The sequence below is a fragment of the Zea mays genome, chromosome 7 (assembly GCF_902167145.1).
Source record: "Zea mays cultivar B73 chromosome 7, Zm-B73-REFERENCE-NAM-5.0, whole genome shotgun sequence".
NCBI lineage: Eukaryota > Viridiplantae > Streptophyta > Magnoliopsida > Poales > Poaceae > Zea > Zea mays.
The window spans coordinates 25,656,083-25,672,101 of record NC_050102.1 but is presented as its reverse complement, the minus strand read 5'-3'; the positions used below and the strand labels follow the sequence as shown (position 1 = coordinate 25,672,101).

The 16,019-nt window shown below is 50.9% G+C and overlaps 1 protein-coding gene across 2 annotated transcripts; it reads left to right on the top strand.

Moving 5' to 3' along the window:
* The first annotated feature begins 6,322 nt into the window (after positions 1-6,322).
* LOC100382838 (uncharacterized) lies at positions 6,323-11,567 on the top strand. Of its 2 annotated transcripts, none has more exons than XM_020540634.3 (6): positions 6,323-7,228; positions 8,019-8,233; positions 9,872-10,049; positions 10,130-10,215; positions 10,707-10,798; positions 10,922-11,567. In XM_020540634.3, the coding sequence occupies exons 1-6, from the start codon at positions 6,809-6,811 to the stop codon at positions 11,179-11,181; spliced, it is 1,251 nt and encodes a 416-aa protein (XP_020396223.1). In that variant the 5' UTR covers positions 6,323-6,808; the 3' UTR covers positions 11,182-11,567.
* The last annotated feature ends 4,452 nt before the right edge of the window (positions 11,568-16,019 follow it).

Genomic DNA, 16,019 nt, shown 5'->3' with positions numbered 1-16,019 from the left:
CCCAGCAGTGGAATCCACGATTTGATCGATGCGAGGCACAGGGTAGGGAACCTTCGGACATGCTTTTGTTTAGACCAGTGTAGTCTACACACATCCGCCATTTCCCTCCTTTCTTTCTCACAAGCACAGGGTTGGCAAGCCATTCGGGATGGAATACCTCTTTGATGAACCCTGCCGCCATTAGCTTGTGAATCTCCTCGCCTATGGCTCTGCGCTTTTCTTCGTCGAATCGGCGCAGAGCCTGCTTGACGGGTCGGGCTCCGACTCGGATATCCAGCGAGTGCTCGGCGACATCCCTCGGTATGCCGGGCATGTCCGAGGGACTCCACGCGAAAACGTCGGCGTTTGCGCGGAGAAAGTCGACGAGCACTGCTTCCTATTTGGGATCGAGCTCGGAGCCGATCCGGATCTGCTTGGAGGCGTCGCTGCTGGGGTCGAGGGGGACGGACTTAACCGTCTCCGCTGGCTCGAAGTTGCCGGCGTGACGCTTCACGTCTGGCACCTCCTTAGAGAGGCTTTCCAGGTCGTCGATGAGGGCCTCGGACTCGGCGAGGGCCTCGGCGTACTCCACGCACTCCACGTCGCATTCGAACGCGTGTTTGTACGTGGGGCCGACGGTGATGACCCCGTTGGGGCCCGGCATCTTGAGCTTAAGGTAGGTGTAGTTGGGGACGGCCATGAACTTCGCGTAGCATGGCCTCCCCAGTACCGCGTGGTAGGTTCCTCGGAACCCGACCACCTCGAACGTGAGGGTCTCCCTTCGGAAGTTGGAGGGCGTTCCGAAGCAGACGGGAAGGTCGAGCTGTCCGAGGGGCTGGACGCGCTTTCCGGGGATGATCTCGTGGAAAGGCGCAGCGCCTGCCCGGACCGAGGACAGATCGACACGCAGGAGCCCGAGGGTCTCGGCGTAGATGATGTTGAGGCTGCTACCTCCGTCCATAAGGACCTTGGTGAGCCTGACGTCGCCGATGACGGGGTCGACAACGAGTGGGTATTTCCCCGGGCTCGGCACGTGATCGGGGTGGTCGGCTTGGTCGAAGGTGATGGGCTTGTCGGACCAGTCTAGGTAGACTGGCGCCGCCACCTTCACCGAACAGACCTCCCGACGCTCTTGCTTGCGGTGCCGAGCCGAGGCGTTCGCCGCTTGCCCACCGTATATCATGAAGCAGTCGCGGACCTCGGGGAACTCTCCTGCCTGGTGATCTTCCTTCTTGTCGTCGTCGCGAGCCCTGCCACCCTCCGCGGGTGGCCCGGCCCTGTGGAAGTGGCGCCGAAGCATAGCGCACTCCTCAAGGGTGTGCTTGACGGGCCCTGATGATAGGGGCACGACTCCTTGAGCATCTTGTCGAAGAGGTTGGCACCTCCGGGGGGTTTCCGAGGGTTCTTGTACTCGGCGGCGGCGACAAGGTCCGCGTCGGCGGCGTCGCGTTTCGCTTGCGACTTTTTCTTGCCCTTCTTCTTGGCGCCGCGCTGAGTTGACACCTCGGGGGCATCTTCCGGTGGGCAGCCCTGGGGCTGCTTGTCCTTTCGGAAGATGGCCTCTACCGCCTCCTGGCCAGAGGCGAACTTGGTGGCGATGTCCATCAGCTCGCTCGCCCTGGTGGGGGTCTTGCGACCTAGCTTGCTCACCAGGTCGCGACAGGTGGTGCCGGCGAGGAACGCGCCGATGACATCTGAATCAGTGATGTTGGGCAGCTCGGTGCGCTGCTTCGAGAATCGCCGGATGTAGTCCCGGAGGGACTCTCCCGGCTGCTGTCGGCAGCTTCGGAGATCCCAGGAATTTCCGAGGCGCACGTACGTGCCCTGGAAATTGTCGGCGAAGACTTGGACCAGGTCGTCCCAGTTGGAGATCTGCCCCGGAGGCAGGTGCTCCAACCAGGCGCGAGCGGTGTCGGAGAGGAACAGGGGGAGGTTGCGGATGATGAGGTTGTCATCGTCCGTTCCACCCAGTTGGCAGGCCAGCCGATAGTCCGCGAGCCACAGTTCCGGTCTCGTCTCCCCCGAGTACTTTGTGATAGTAGTCGGGGGTCGGAACCGGGTCGGGAACGACGCCCGTTGTATGGCACGGCTGAAGGCCTGCGGACCGGGTGGTTCGGGCGAGGGACTCCGATCCTCCCCGCTGTCGTAGCGTCCTCCACGCCTGGGGTGGTAGCCTCGGCGCACCCTCTCGTCGAGGTGGGCCCGACAGTCGCGGTGATGGTGCTCGTTGCCGAGGCGACCCGGGGCTGCAGGCGCTGTGTTGCGCGTGCGCCCGGTGTGGTCCGAGGCTTCCCGCATGAATCGGGAAGTCGCGGCACAATGTTCCGAGGGGTACCCCTGCCTCCGGGAGGCGGAGCTCTCGGCCCGTCGGACCGCGGCGCCCTCCAGGAGATTCTTGAGCTCTCCCTGGATTCGCCGCCCCTCGGTGGTTGATGGCTCCAGCATCGCGCGGAGAAGCATTGCTGCTGCAGCCAGGTTCTGGCCGACCCCACTGGAAGAGGGTGGCGGCCTCATCCTGACATCGTCGGCGATGCGGTGCTGGATACCCTGGGGTAGATGGCGCACTTCTCCGGACGGAGGTTGGCCCACCCATTCCTGCCCGACGTCCCGGTGGATCGGCTCAAGTGCTCCTGCTCCCTCGTCGAGCCTGGCCTGCACCCCGCGGGTTCGCTCGAGCTATGGGTCATGACCCCCCGCCGGAACAGGGACCACAGCTAGCTCCTGCAGGATGTCAACGCGTGGCACAGACCTAGGGAGATCACCGTTCTCCGGCATACCGAGATGGTTTCCCTCGGAGGGACCCCCTAGATCGACGTGGAAACATTCGCGACTTGGGCCGCAGTCCTCGTCGCCGAGGCTATGGCTACCGTCGGAACAGTCGGAAAGGCAGTAGTCGCATGCGGTCATGAAGTCCCGCATGGCACCGGGGTTGCCAAGTCCAGAGAAATCCCAACAGAGGTCGGGCTCGTCATCTTCCTCGGACCCCGAGGGTCCGTGGGTCGAGACGTCCGTCAGCCGGTCCCAGGGTGACCGCATACAAAACCCCAGAGGGTTTGGACTCGCCTCTACGAGAGCGTCCGCCAAAGCGAAGTCGCTTGGCGGGTCGAGGCTGAATCCAATGAGCGTGAGATGGGAACCGGTGGGTACCTCTTGGTCGACGGGCGGTGGCGAAGTCACGTCAGGGACTGACTGCACCGTCGTCCCAGGTACGAGGGTGACGCCCAGCAAGCCTTTCGCGAGCGCGCTGGCGTCGTCCGTTTGCTTGGAATTGGCGTGTCACGGGGAGACGACGCTCGTCTTCGTCTCAAACGCGAGGTCGATGCCCGACGCGCCCCCTGTTGGGGCGCCGGCGCCGTCGACTCGCTCGACAGCCGACGAGGGGCCGCCTCCTGCTTGGCCTTGGTTGCCCCGCCTCCTCCTCCGTCGGCGGGGAAGAGGGTGGGGTGAGCTTGAATGTTGTTCTTCCACCACGCGGGAAAGACGTCGTCGATTCCGCCGCCGGCGGGCGGGCTGTCGGCCGCCATTGTCACTGTCGCACGACGGGGGAAGGAGTATCATGTCGTAGCTGCCGTCGAGGGACATGAACTCAAGACTTCCGAAACGGAGCATCGTCCCGGGCTGGAAAGGTTGCTGGAGACTGCCCATCTGGAGCTTGACGGGAAGCTGTTCGTCAACACGCAGCAGGCCCCTACCTGGCGCGCCAACTGTCGGCGTTTCGAGACCGGGGGGGTCCCTGGGCCGACGAGTGAAATGTCGCCGCGTGCCCCAGCCCAGATGGGTCGGCGCGAGGCCGAGCGTGAAGGGAGGAAGGAAGGCGGCCGGAGACGGGCGTGAGAGAGGTGGAAATCCCGCGGCCTTCGTGTTCGTCCCGCGCCCAGGTCGGGTGCGCTTGCAGTAGGGGGTTACAAGCGTCCACGCGGGAGGGGGAGCGAGCGGCCTCACGCGAGCGCCTGTCCCGTCCTCTTCCCCGCGCGGCCAACCCCCTGTAAGAGGGCCCTGGTCCTTCCTTTTATAGGCGTGAGGAGAGGATCCAGGTGTACAATGGGGGTGTAGCAGAGTGCTACGTGTCTAGCGGAGGAGAGCTAGCGCCCTAAGTACATGCCGTCGTGGCAGCCGGAGAGGTTTTGGCACCCGGTTCGTGTGATGTCGTGGCCGTCAGAGGAGCGCTGGAGCCTGGCGGAAGGACAGCTGTCGGGGCTGTCGAGTCCTTGCTGACGTCCTCTTGCTTCCGTAAGGGGGCTGAGAGCCGCCGTCGTCACAGAGCGTGCGGGGCGCCATCATTGCCTATCTGGCGGAGCGAGCCAGATGTGACGCCGGTCTTGTTCCCTGTAGCCTGAGTCAGCTCAGGGTAGGGTAATGATGGCGCCTCCTGTCGACGTGGTCGGTCCGTGCCCTAGGTTGGGCGACGTGGAGGCTCCTCTGAGGTCGAGGTCGAGTCTGTCTTCCGTGGCCGTGGTCGAGTCCGAGCCCCTGGGTCGGGCGAGGCGGAGACCGTCGGCTGAGGCCAGGGCTGAGTCCGAGCCCTGGGGTCGGGCGAAGCGGAGTTCGTCGTCTTCTGGGGCTAAGCCCAAGTCCGAGCCCTGGGTCGGGCGGAGCGGAGTTCGCCGTCTTCCGGGGCCGAGCCCAAGTCCGAGCCCTAGGTCGGGCGGAGTGGAGTTCTCCGTCTTCCGGGGCTGAGCCTGAGTCCGAGCCCTGGGTCGGGCGGAGCGGAGTTCGTCGTCTTCTGGGGCTAAGCCCAAGTCCGAGCCCTGGGTCGGACGGAGCGGAGTTCGCCGTCTTCCGGGGCTGAGCCCGAGTCGAGCCCTGGGTCGGGCGAAGCGGAGCTTCCTATGGTGCCTGAGGTCGGGCCTGACTGCCTGTCAGCCTCACTCTGTCGAGCGACACAGCAGTCGGAGCGGCGCAGGCGGCGCTGTCCTTCTGTCAGGCCGGTCAGTGGAGTGGCGAAGTGACTGCGGTCACTTCGGCTCTGTCGACTAGAGGACGCGTGTCAGGATAAAGGCGTCAGGCCACCTTTGCATTAAATGCTCCTGCGATCTGGTCGGTTGGCGCGGCGACTTGGTCTGGGTTGCTTCTTGGCGAAGACAAGGCCTCGGGCGAGCCGGAAGTATGTTCGTCGCTGGAGGGGGGCCTCGGGCGAGACGGAGAACCTCTGGGGTCGGCCGCCCTTGTCCGAGGCTAGGCTCGGGCGAGGCGTGATCGAGTCCCTTGAATGGACCGATCCCTGACTTAATCGCACCCATCAGGCCTTTGCAGCTTTATGCTGATGGGGGTTACCAGCTGAGAATTAGGAGACTTGAGGGTACCCCTAATTATGGTCCCCAACATAGGGATTGCTCAAAAACAAGCGAACCATTTTGACCCACTTCCTCTCCACCCTCCCATCACATATGCCTTATCCACTCGAGACCAGCACAGGGGCGTGCCGCCACTGTCGGCCTGCTGTGATGAGGGATCCTCGCTAATGTACCCTCCGACGTTAATCCCCCGCCTGCCTCTCATCGACAGTCCTCCACTGGCCTGCCCTCCAGTGTGCTGGCCTCCGCCAGCGCCGTTAGACTTCCCCATCGGCTTGTGCCTCCCACCGTCAGTCTCCCCCGCTGGCCTGCCCTCCGATGCCAGTGTGTTCTTCAGTAGGCACAACGCGCGAGCCTTGCTAGTGCTGTCGTCGACCAGGTAAATATCAGTGCTCGTCATCCCTAGACAAGCCTACTAGTCATAGCTAATGTTCTGAATTCACTGAAATGCATCTTGATGTTGTTGGGATGTTCCTTTAATTATGACTGAAATATAATAGTGACACCTCATCACTAAAAAATTATAACTTGGTTAATAATGGATTTAATTTATGTATATATTGTGATTATGGATTTCTCAAATATTAAAATAGTGTTGGTTTTATTTATTTTGAATGCTGTCATCTTATTGAATTGAACGTATCATCCTAAGTGTGGTAATATGATAAGGAATGTGACTATACTGAGTTCATCCCTCATCACAAAACAAACAAGAGATGGTACAGATCTAACTCACTTAACTCTGTAATCAAACAAGAAATTAAATTCAACCTGTTACTAAAACCAAATAAAAAATGTGTCCGATCCAATCCAAAATATAAGTCTTCCAACCCGACCCACGTCGTTCCGAAACTAAATACAAGCAGAGTTACGAAACCCCACGCCCTCGCAGACGGTCTGGTGCTTCAATACGGATGGTACACGCATCCGCAGAGCTCTCGGCGCCGCAGAGTTGTGGATGATCTACCGTAGACGGTCCACGCTCGGGTTCTCCAAAGTCTGGCTCTCCGCGAGCGGGATCATTGATGCAAAAGGCTCCAACAATTTCTCAGACCAAATACTCGATAATCTGGACTTCTTTTTACTTTACTACAGGTTTTTATTAGAAAATAACTTCGGTGTCACTGACACTGACACATGAGCACGCGTTTTTCGGTTCGTGCAACTAGATCCAGAGACACGCACACGGGCACGGAGGGAATCAACGAACCAGAAGCAGCAACGGGACGGAACGGGAGGGAGTAGTAGCAGTCTAGCAGAGGAGAGGAGAGCAGCGGAGACGAGACGCGAAGCGGAAGGAACCAAACAGGCAAACGGAACGGAACATCTCCTCGGCTCCTTCCTCCTCTGGCCAGCTGCTGTCGCCCCTCGCCCGCCACGGCACCTCCTCCACTTCCAGATCTTCCCGCCGTCCCAAAAATAGTGCCCACCAAAACCCTACCCTCCCCGCCCGTTTCATCCCCTCCCTCGCGGCCTCCGACCCCGCCCTTCCGCCGCCTGACTAATAAACCCTAGCACCCACCTCCGCCGCTGCCATGGCGGGCCCGTCCGGCGCATCCTCCTCCTCGCGCGGCGGCGGCGGCGGCGGCGTTGACCGCTTCTACAGCCCGCCCCACGTGCGCCGCCAGCAGCAGGAGGAGCAGCTGCAGCGGCTCAAGGGCCTGGCCCAGGGGCAGCGCACGTCGTCCCCGGCGGCGGGGACGCTCACGCCCAGGGCCGCCAGGCAGAAGACGCCACCGGCTGAGACGCCCGCCCCGGTTAACGAGTCCGAGAGGCGGGTCGACGCGTCCTCCAAGCCGCCCGTGTCCGCGACGGCCTCCACCGCCAAGGCGGCTGCGACGGCTGATGCGGTCACGACCTCGCCGCCGGCGCCTGCGGTGCTGGATGAGGTCGGGAATCTCGATAGGTTCCTTATCTCCACCACGCCATCTGTGCCCGTGCACTACCTGCCCAAGGTTTTTGCCTCCTCAGATTTTTTGTTCCTCTTTCGGCGGAATTTAAGTTGCGTGCTTGCCTTCGCCTGTACCCGTTGCCTTGCACGCGCGTGCGTGCGATGCTTGGTTTGACTGCGACCAAACGTTTATGTCTGCTAGAATCATGCGGCAGAACTGTTGCTGATTGTTAGATTTTTGCCTGATGGTGCATAATTCGTATTGCTGCTGTCAATCATTGTGATCGGGGAAAGTTTGGGACACGTAGTTATGTAGAAACTTTGCTTTTTTTCTTTCTAGTGCCAAGTTACACCTCAGCCATTGGAGCACCAAATTAGAGAATATTCCAGTTTTTCTATGTTTATGCAAACTTGTTTTATATCTGTGCTGCATGAATGTGTCGCTGTTGGTGTTTTTTTACAGTTTTTACTAGTACAATTGGGAACTGTTGCTAGAATGATTAATATCCACTGCACTGATGTAGAAACCCTTTTCTTCAAACAAAGAACTGTTAGCTCAAAAGGTTGGGAATTGCGATGCGTTTCATAGGTTGATGTTGCAGTCATGTGAGTCATCCAACCTAGATTTTTTCCCTGAGCAAGTGAGCAAGCCGGTTGAGAAACACTTGGTGCCAAAAAGAATCTAGTCATAGCATTATTTTATGGTTAGGCCAGCAGTATTGCTAAAAGGAGGGACAATTTATATTCATCAGAGCAAAAGGAGTTTTTGTGAGAGTTATTGAATATGCTGCTTTTGATTTTTTTGTTTCTTCGGTTTGGTTTATTTTATAATAAATGATTATGCATCTATCCAGACCAGCATGAGGGGATGGAGGATTGGTGATGTTACGAATTCTCGACCATATTTCTGCCTTGGAGATCTCTGGGAGGCTTTCAATGAGTGGAGCTTTTACGGGGCTGGTGTTCCCCTTGTTATAAGTGGAAGTGAATCTGTGATTCAGTATTATGTGCCATACCTTTCTGCTATACAGCTGTATGCAGACCCTTTGAAGCTTCCATCGAGGATCAGGTAAGATAACATATAAAATTAAAAAAAATATGTTCTTTATTTTTGTCAGATACAATTTTCTGTTCTTCAATAGCCTTGCTTTAGAAATGTGAGAGTGAAACAGAAGAAAATAATATCATGGCTTCTGAGTCCTTGAAAAATTATGAACTATGAACCTTCATGCATTTTTAGGCTAGAGATTAATATCAAAGGGTCAGTGACATTTTATTTTCTTAACTATTATTCGCATTTCAGCTATTAAAAGAATTCTAATGTGACCGGATAAGGCCATCTGGTAGGCAGCAGATCAATTGTTCCATTGGATTTTAAATGGGCTGTAAATAGGGATATGATTTATACTCATTGAGCAATAAAAAATGAAATAATTTCTTTTCTGACGCATTCTAGAAAATCCTGTTGATGAATGTCATTAGCTAAGATTTGTTTATATGATTCTATGTAATGTAATATAAAGCTGTATATTGTCTATTGAACACTTGAGGGTGTAATTCTTTGATCTAACAAGAATGTGTACAGCTTTTCCCCAGTTTCTCTTAAGTGGTTTTGTAGTCAGGTTATGTCATAGTTGCCAATGTCTTTTTGCTTGTTATGGCTTTGCCTCTCAAGTGGTTTTGTAGTCAGGTTATGTCATAGTTGCCAATGTCTTTTTGCTTGTTATTCACATGTGACGCTCCATAAATTTGACTGCTCAGCATAAGAGGTTTTGATCTGGTTAAATTGCCAATGGAAATGGGAGTACTGATATTCAACTCGTGTATTCACTTTTTGCATATGGTTGTGAATGTGCTTCTGATATTAATTCTTCCTTGACTTAGGAGATGATGCTTCTTGTATTGGGCAGTTCCTTGGATTAATTTAGTTATGGTTGATTGATCTATTGCTCATATAGTCATATTTCTTGGCACTTGATTGATCTTGTCATGTTTAACTTGGTCATCCAACATGATTCTGGGACAAAAATAATTTAAAGAACAATGCAATGGGAGCAAGGAACCTCCTCTTTTACCCAAATCACGTAGGCATTTTGTTGTTGTTTTTATTGGGTAACCCTTAGATTGCTCATGAATAAATGTGTTATTCGGGATATCATCTTATTACTTCAGTGGGGATGAAATTGGACTTATTGAAACTACCATCAGGGTAGATGACTCTTTTTTAAAGAGGTCAATCGTCATTGGATTTGACATAGTCACTTATCCATTGTACATGAGTTGATTGAATAATCACACCATTGGAGCCTAGAGCAGAAAGAGGGGATGTAAGTCACTAAGTTAGTACTTTTGCTGAGTCTTGATATTTCCTAATAATGCAAAGAACACCTTCACTAGAAATTTGAGAAATCTAGTTTATTTTACCTGTATGATTTGTAGCTGTGTAAATCTACAAGTTACTAGGATTTGCAAATCTTTTAGCTGTGTATTGTTCATTGCATGGAACCTAGTTTCACACAAGGACATCAAAATAAGCACCAAAACTCAAAAGAAAACATGAACTATATAAATGCCTTCTCCCTTTGTATGGCTGTTCTTTTATTGGTTCTGCGGTTTTCATAGCTAATAACACTGTCTTAGTTATTTTTCTCGCTTAATTAAGGCATCCTTGGGAGGAAAGTGATGGGGAATCTATGGATACTAGCAGCGAAGGTAGCAGTGAAACTGATGATATCCGATTAAGAAGCTTAACTGTGGAAGCTACACATCGATTGGATGGTGGCTTTCAAAGGGATGGCGATGAAATGCACTCACCATCGACTCGTCCAATTTTTGAATATCTTGAGACAGATCCACCATTTGGTAGAGAGCCTTTAACAGACAAGGCAAGTCTTTATTTTGTATGTCAAATGAAATGTGATTAGATATGTTATTTGTTGGCACTTCACTCTAAATTTCAATTCAGGTATCAGTTCTTGCAAGTAGATTTCCAGATTTGAAGAAATTCAGAAGTTGTGACCTGCTGCCAACCAGTTGGATGTCTGTTGCATGGTATGTCTGAGTGCTCTTGGATTATCTGACATCATTTACAATACAAGTTTTTGAGTGGTAACATCTCTGAACTGCGCTGCTCTTTTTTGGTTGATGTTTGTAAGCTTTTAGCTATTCCATTTATTATAGGACAAACTTCCAATTTTACCATTTTGAAGTGTTTAAATAACTAATTCTCAACTTTATACCTATAGCAAAGTAACTTTTGAGTTCATTTTGCTACTACCAATAGTTTTATGAGACCTCATTTCACAGTTGTTGCACTTCTTGTTCTAATAGTTACGGTGCTTATAAGTTTCTATATAGCCAGAATTGTCATACTTGTGCTGTGGTTCAAACAGAGGGTACACTTCATATTGATTGGTAGAATACAAAGGGGAACTTGCTAAATTTCAGTTAAATAGTTTTTGTAGAATTTTAGAAGAGCAATACTGTAACTGAAGTGTTGCTATGACTCTACATCAGTTTCATCCTGGGGCTTACAATTGTAGGTACCCTATCTATAGAATCCCTACTGGACCAACACTCAAGGATTTGGATGCATGTTTCTTGACATTTCATTACTTATCAACACCTTCCAAGGGTATGTTCCATCTTTTGCTGGTATCTAGTCTTTTCTTACACCAGATAAACTCCCTCATTCTTTGTTGCTGTGTGAGCTTTCCATTCTTCAGTTCATTTGATTTGATAGCTATTCCTTTTCCAGATACTGATCCCAGTACACCACCATGCCCCAATTTGGGGGGGCTTAATTGCAACATGAACGCCGCTGGCAAACTAACATTGCCCGTCTTTGGACTGGCATCATACAAATTGAAGAGCTCTATTTGGTCGTCAAATAGGCCTGAGGAGCAGCAGCTTGCAGCTTCACTGACGCAGACAGCAGATGACTGGCTTCGCCATCGCCAAGTGTACCATCCAGACTTCCGGTTCTTTCTCACCCACTTCAACACAGCATTGAGATGACATGAGATGGTCGCATCTCTCGCTGTAAATTGTCTTCGTTAGTACAACCTCCGTTCTCGAATATTTGTTGTCCACTATATTTTTGAACTAAAACGCGACAAATAAAAAAGAACGGAGGAAGTATATTATATGTTGTTGGCTGAGCCAGGCTACCTGTAACACTATGTGGTTGACCGCGTAACTAGCGCTTCTCTGAACTTTTTTCGTATGGTTCAGTAGTTCAAGCCAGACAGCTAATTTGTAACTTCTCCAATAATTCTTTTGTTGTAGGTAAACTTTTGAGAGTAAACATTATGGAGATCTGTAAAACAGAAACTGATGGTTATAAACTTTTTAAACTTAGACTTGAGAACACATTGCTTATAATTTAGTTTAACCTTGTATTATATGTTCTCATCTAAGATCCAGAATATTTGGGGGCTATTAGAGCGATGTTTAATTTCTGTCTTTCTGTTCCTCAAAATCTAATGATTCGTGCGGTGGATGCAAATGTCATTTTACTTTGAATACTTTTTCAGAACTTGTATTTTGGAAACCCATTTCTGTCCCACCGACGCTTAGATACTGTCCAAAATTGCTGCCGACTATCAAATCCATTTGGTTATGATGTCCTATTTGGTTATGATGTCGTTTAAGGCTTTGACTCTGGAACGGTTACTTTGGTTACAGCTGGAATGGTGTATTTATTTGTATTAACGCAGATTAGTTGGAATAGTTTCTAGTCTCAATCTTATCCATCGTTTACGGCTAGGACTGACTACTGTGGTCTCTAATCCCATTTGCTTCCCTAGCTTTCGTCTCTCTGTGGTCTCTAATCCCATTTGCTTCCCTAGCTTTCGTCTCTCAGTGTCCGCCCAGCAGAGTGCTTTCGCCGTTGGTGTTCTTTCCGATCTCAATGCATTTCACCGCTCCACCGGAAATTCCCTCTACCCCTACCGTACTCTAGCTTGGTAGTTTCCACTGCCTGTCCAAGGTTAAGCCTACTCCAGCTTGGTAGTTTGTACCGCATGTCCAGGGTTGAGCCCTGAGATTTGACGGCGACTTGAAAAGCCACATACAGACGTTTTACGCCATTACTATTCATCATCGTTACTATTCGACGGTACTATTCATCATCGTTACTATTCATCGATGATATTTATTGTTACTATTTCATCGTTACTATTCATCGATCATTCGATCACCCCTAGTTTCAACTGCTCATCCATCATGCTGTCCAGCTCACCTAAGACCTGCCAGACCAATATTCTAGTCATACGAACTCCGGTGACTGTGATTTTCCTTCCAGTAAGAACTTCCCATCTGGTCACCCATCCTAGATTTCTCCAAATTGGCACGCTTAACTTTGAGATTATTTCGAACCGGGCTTCCAAACTCAGATTCCAATAATTCTTGTTTCTGAATTCTTATCAAATTATTCCTTATCCAACCATGTCATCCCTTAAGCATGATTCATATTCTAGAAAACTCCCAAAATACTCTCGTCACATATTCTGCCTATAACTTCCCTATTCAGACAGTCAAACGATTCATTCGCCACTATTCTCACCAATAGTGAACTCTACTGTACCACACCACATACACCCAGCTATAAATACACCCAACTGCTCTCTCCCTCTCCACACACTCAACACCCTCAGCCAAAGCCAAGGCAAACACCCACCCACTCAGTTACTCCGCTCTGCTGGCTACGCACATAGTGTCGCTTCGCCTTCAATCCACCCTCCTGGTAAGCACCTCCATTCCACCACCAGTAATATCACACCACATGACACAGATTCTGCTCAAGACTCTACACATCCATATATAGCTATTCTGACCACTATACTAAATATTTGTTGATATACTTGCTGGTTTGTATATTTGCTTGTTCATGTTGCATAGATATCAGAGCGTTCATGCCGTCTTGTGAAGGCCAGATCTGCAAGTCTACGCCAGACGATGGAACTAGAAGCCAGTTCCGCGAGCTCTCACCCTTTCGCCGGTTAAAGCAACGGCAAGCTCACTGGATCCCTTTGATGCATAAATTACCTATGCTTTTTCAACCACAACCCTCAGCTTGTTATTTTTTTGCATGATATGATTTTGCTAAGAGACAAGTTATTATGGCCATCCAGCCTTTGCCGCAATTAATCTTTATATTCCTTGATATCTTTATTACAAATGATTTGAGAAAAGGTGTGAGTTTTCAAAAGAAAATGTTTTTCAAAATAGATATGATGAAGGGTTGTCACCCTTATCACCTTTGAGCGGGATGATCAGGGACTCCCTAGTTTAGGGGAGGGCCTAAGGTGATGGCTCAGCTGGTTTAGGTGTGAGCATGAAGGATTGTCCCTCTCGCCTAAGGATCGGTTTGTCATCACTCCTTACCTATACTCTTATCAAGTACAACCACTCGATATTGTATGGGCAGTCACTCAATCTGAACTTGTACGGTCTGAACCCCAGGGTTATGAAGGCTGGAGAGCACCGAGAGGATAAGGAGGGGGAATGTTTTGTCCGGTTTGGACATGGTGGTGGCCTGACTCCTTCGGATATAATCGTTAAGGTAAGGACGTGCAAGGAAAGAGAGAGATTCGACATTCGGATCTCACGACGGTGAGATTGCAGAAACCGGACTAGTGGGTAAAGTGTACACCTCTGCGCAGAGCTTGAAAACCTATTCGAATATTCCGCGCCCACGAATATGGATGAGTCATGGCTTGGATTTTGAGAGCACCTAGAGGGGGGGGGGGTGAATAGGTGATCCTGTAAAAACTTGAAACTTAATCCACAAAGCTTGATTAGGAGTTAGCACAGTACAGCCAAGTGGCTAGAGAGGAGTTCTTGCAAAACACGATAACCACAAGAAGATCAACACAGATAGGCACAGTGGTTTATCCCGTGGTTCGACCAAGTCCAACACTTGCCTACTCCACGTTGTGGCGTCCCAACGGACGAGGGTTGCACTCAACCCCTCTCAAGCGGTCCAAAGACCCACTTGAATACCATGGTGTTTTGCTTTGTTTACTATATCCCGCTTGAGAGGAATCTCCACAACTTGGAGCCTCTCGCCCTTACAATTAGATGTTCACAAAGAAGCACAGAAGTAAGGCTGGGATGAGCAACACACACAAGACACAAAATCAGAGCACAATGAAGCGGTCCAAGTCCTTATTTTGTTGATGAGGGTCTTGAGCCGGTTGTACGTTTGGGTTGGCTCCTCTCCCCTGATCATTGCGAATCTCCCAAGTTCGCCCTCCACCAACTCCATCTTGGTGAGCATGGTGACGTCGTTCCCCTCATGCGAGATCTTGAGGGTGTCCCAGATCTGCTTGGCGTTATCCAAGCCGCTCACCTTATGGTATTCATCCCTGCACAATGATGCTAGAAGAACAGTAGTAGCTTGTGCATTTTTGTGAATTTGCTCATTGATAAATATGGGACTATCAGTACTATCAAATTACATTCCACTCTCTACTATCTCCCATATGCTTGGATGGAGAGAGAATAAGTGACTACGCATTTTGTGACTCCAAAATCCGTAGTCCTCTCCATCAAAGTGAGGAGGTTTTCCAAGTGGAATGGAGAGTAAATGAGCATTTGTACTTTGCGGAATACGAGAATAATCAAAAGGAAAGTTTGAATTGACCGTTTTCTTTTTCCCGTAGTTGTCGTCGTCCTTTTGGGAAGAAGAGGACTCGTCGCTGTCATCGTAGTAGACGATCTCCTTGATGCGCCTTGTTTTCTTCTTCTTCCCGTCTTTTCTTTTGTGGCTCGAGCTCGAGTCAGTAGGCTTGTCATCTTTTGGATCATTGACGAAAGACACTTTCTCCTTATCATTGACCACCATCCCCTTGCCCTTAGGATCCATCTCTTCGGGCGATTAGTCCTTTACGTGAAGAGAACGACTCTGATACCAATTGAGAGCACCTAGGGGGGGGGGGGTGAATAGGTGATCCTGTAAAAACTTGAAACTTAATCCACAAAGCTTGATTAGGAGTTAGCACAGTACAGCCAAGTGGCTAGAGAGGAGTTCTTGCAAAACACGATAACCACAAGAAGATCAACACAGATAGGCACAGTGGTTTATCCCGTGGTTCGGCCAAGTCCAACACTTGCCTACTCCACGTTGTGGCGTCCCAACGGACGAGGGTTGCACTCAACCCCTCTCAAGCGGTCCAAAGACCCACTTGAATACCACGATGTTTTGCTTTGTTTACTATATCCCGCTTGCGAGGAATCTCCACAACTTGGAGCCTCTCGCCCTTACAATTAGATGTTCACAAAGAAGCACGGAAGTAAGGCTGGGATGAGCAACGCACACAAGACACAAAATCAGAGCACAACACGCACACAAGTCACAACTCGAGCTCACAACACAACCCAAAAGAGTGCTCTACTCAAAATGGAGCTCTATTTGCTATCACAAAGAATCAAATGCGCGGAATTGGAGTCTTGGTGCTTAGGAATGCTTAGAAAATGCTTGGTGTCTTCCTCCATGCGCCTAGGGGTCCCTTTTATAGCCCTAAGGCAGCTAGGAGCCGTTGAGAGCATTCCAGGAAGGCAATTCTTGCCTTCTGTCGCCTGGTGCACCGGACAGTCCGGTGCACCACCGGACACTGTCCGGTGCGGATTTCTTTCCTTCTTTGGCGAAGCCGACCGTTGGAAATTCAGAGCCGTTGGCGCACCGAACACTGTCCGGTGCCCCCTTCTGACCGTTGGCTCTGCCACGCGTCGCGCGCGGATTACGCGGCCGACTGTTGGCTCACCGGACAGTCCGGTGCACCACCGGACAGTCCGGTGATTTATAGTCGTACACCGCCGTCGAAGTCCCGAGAGCAGCCAGTTGACAGATG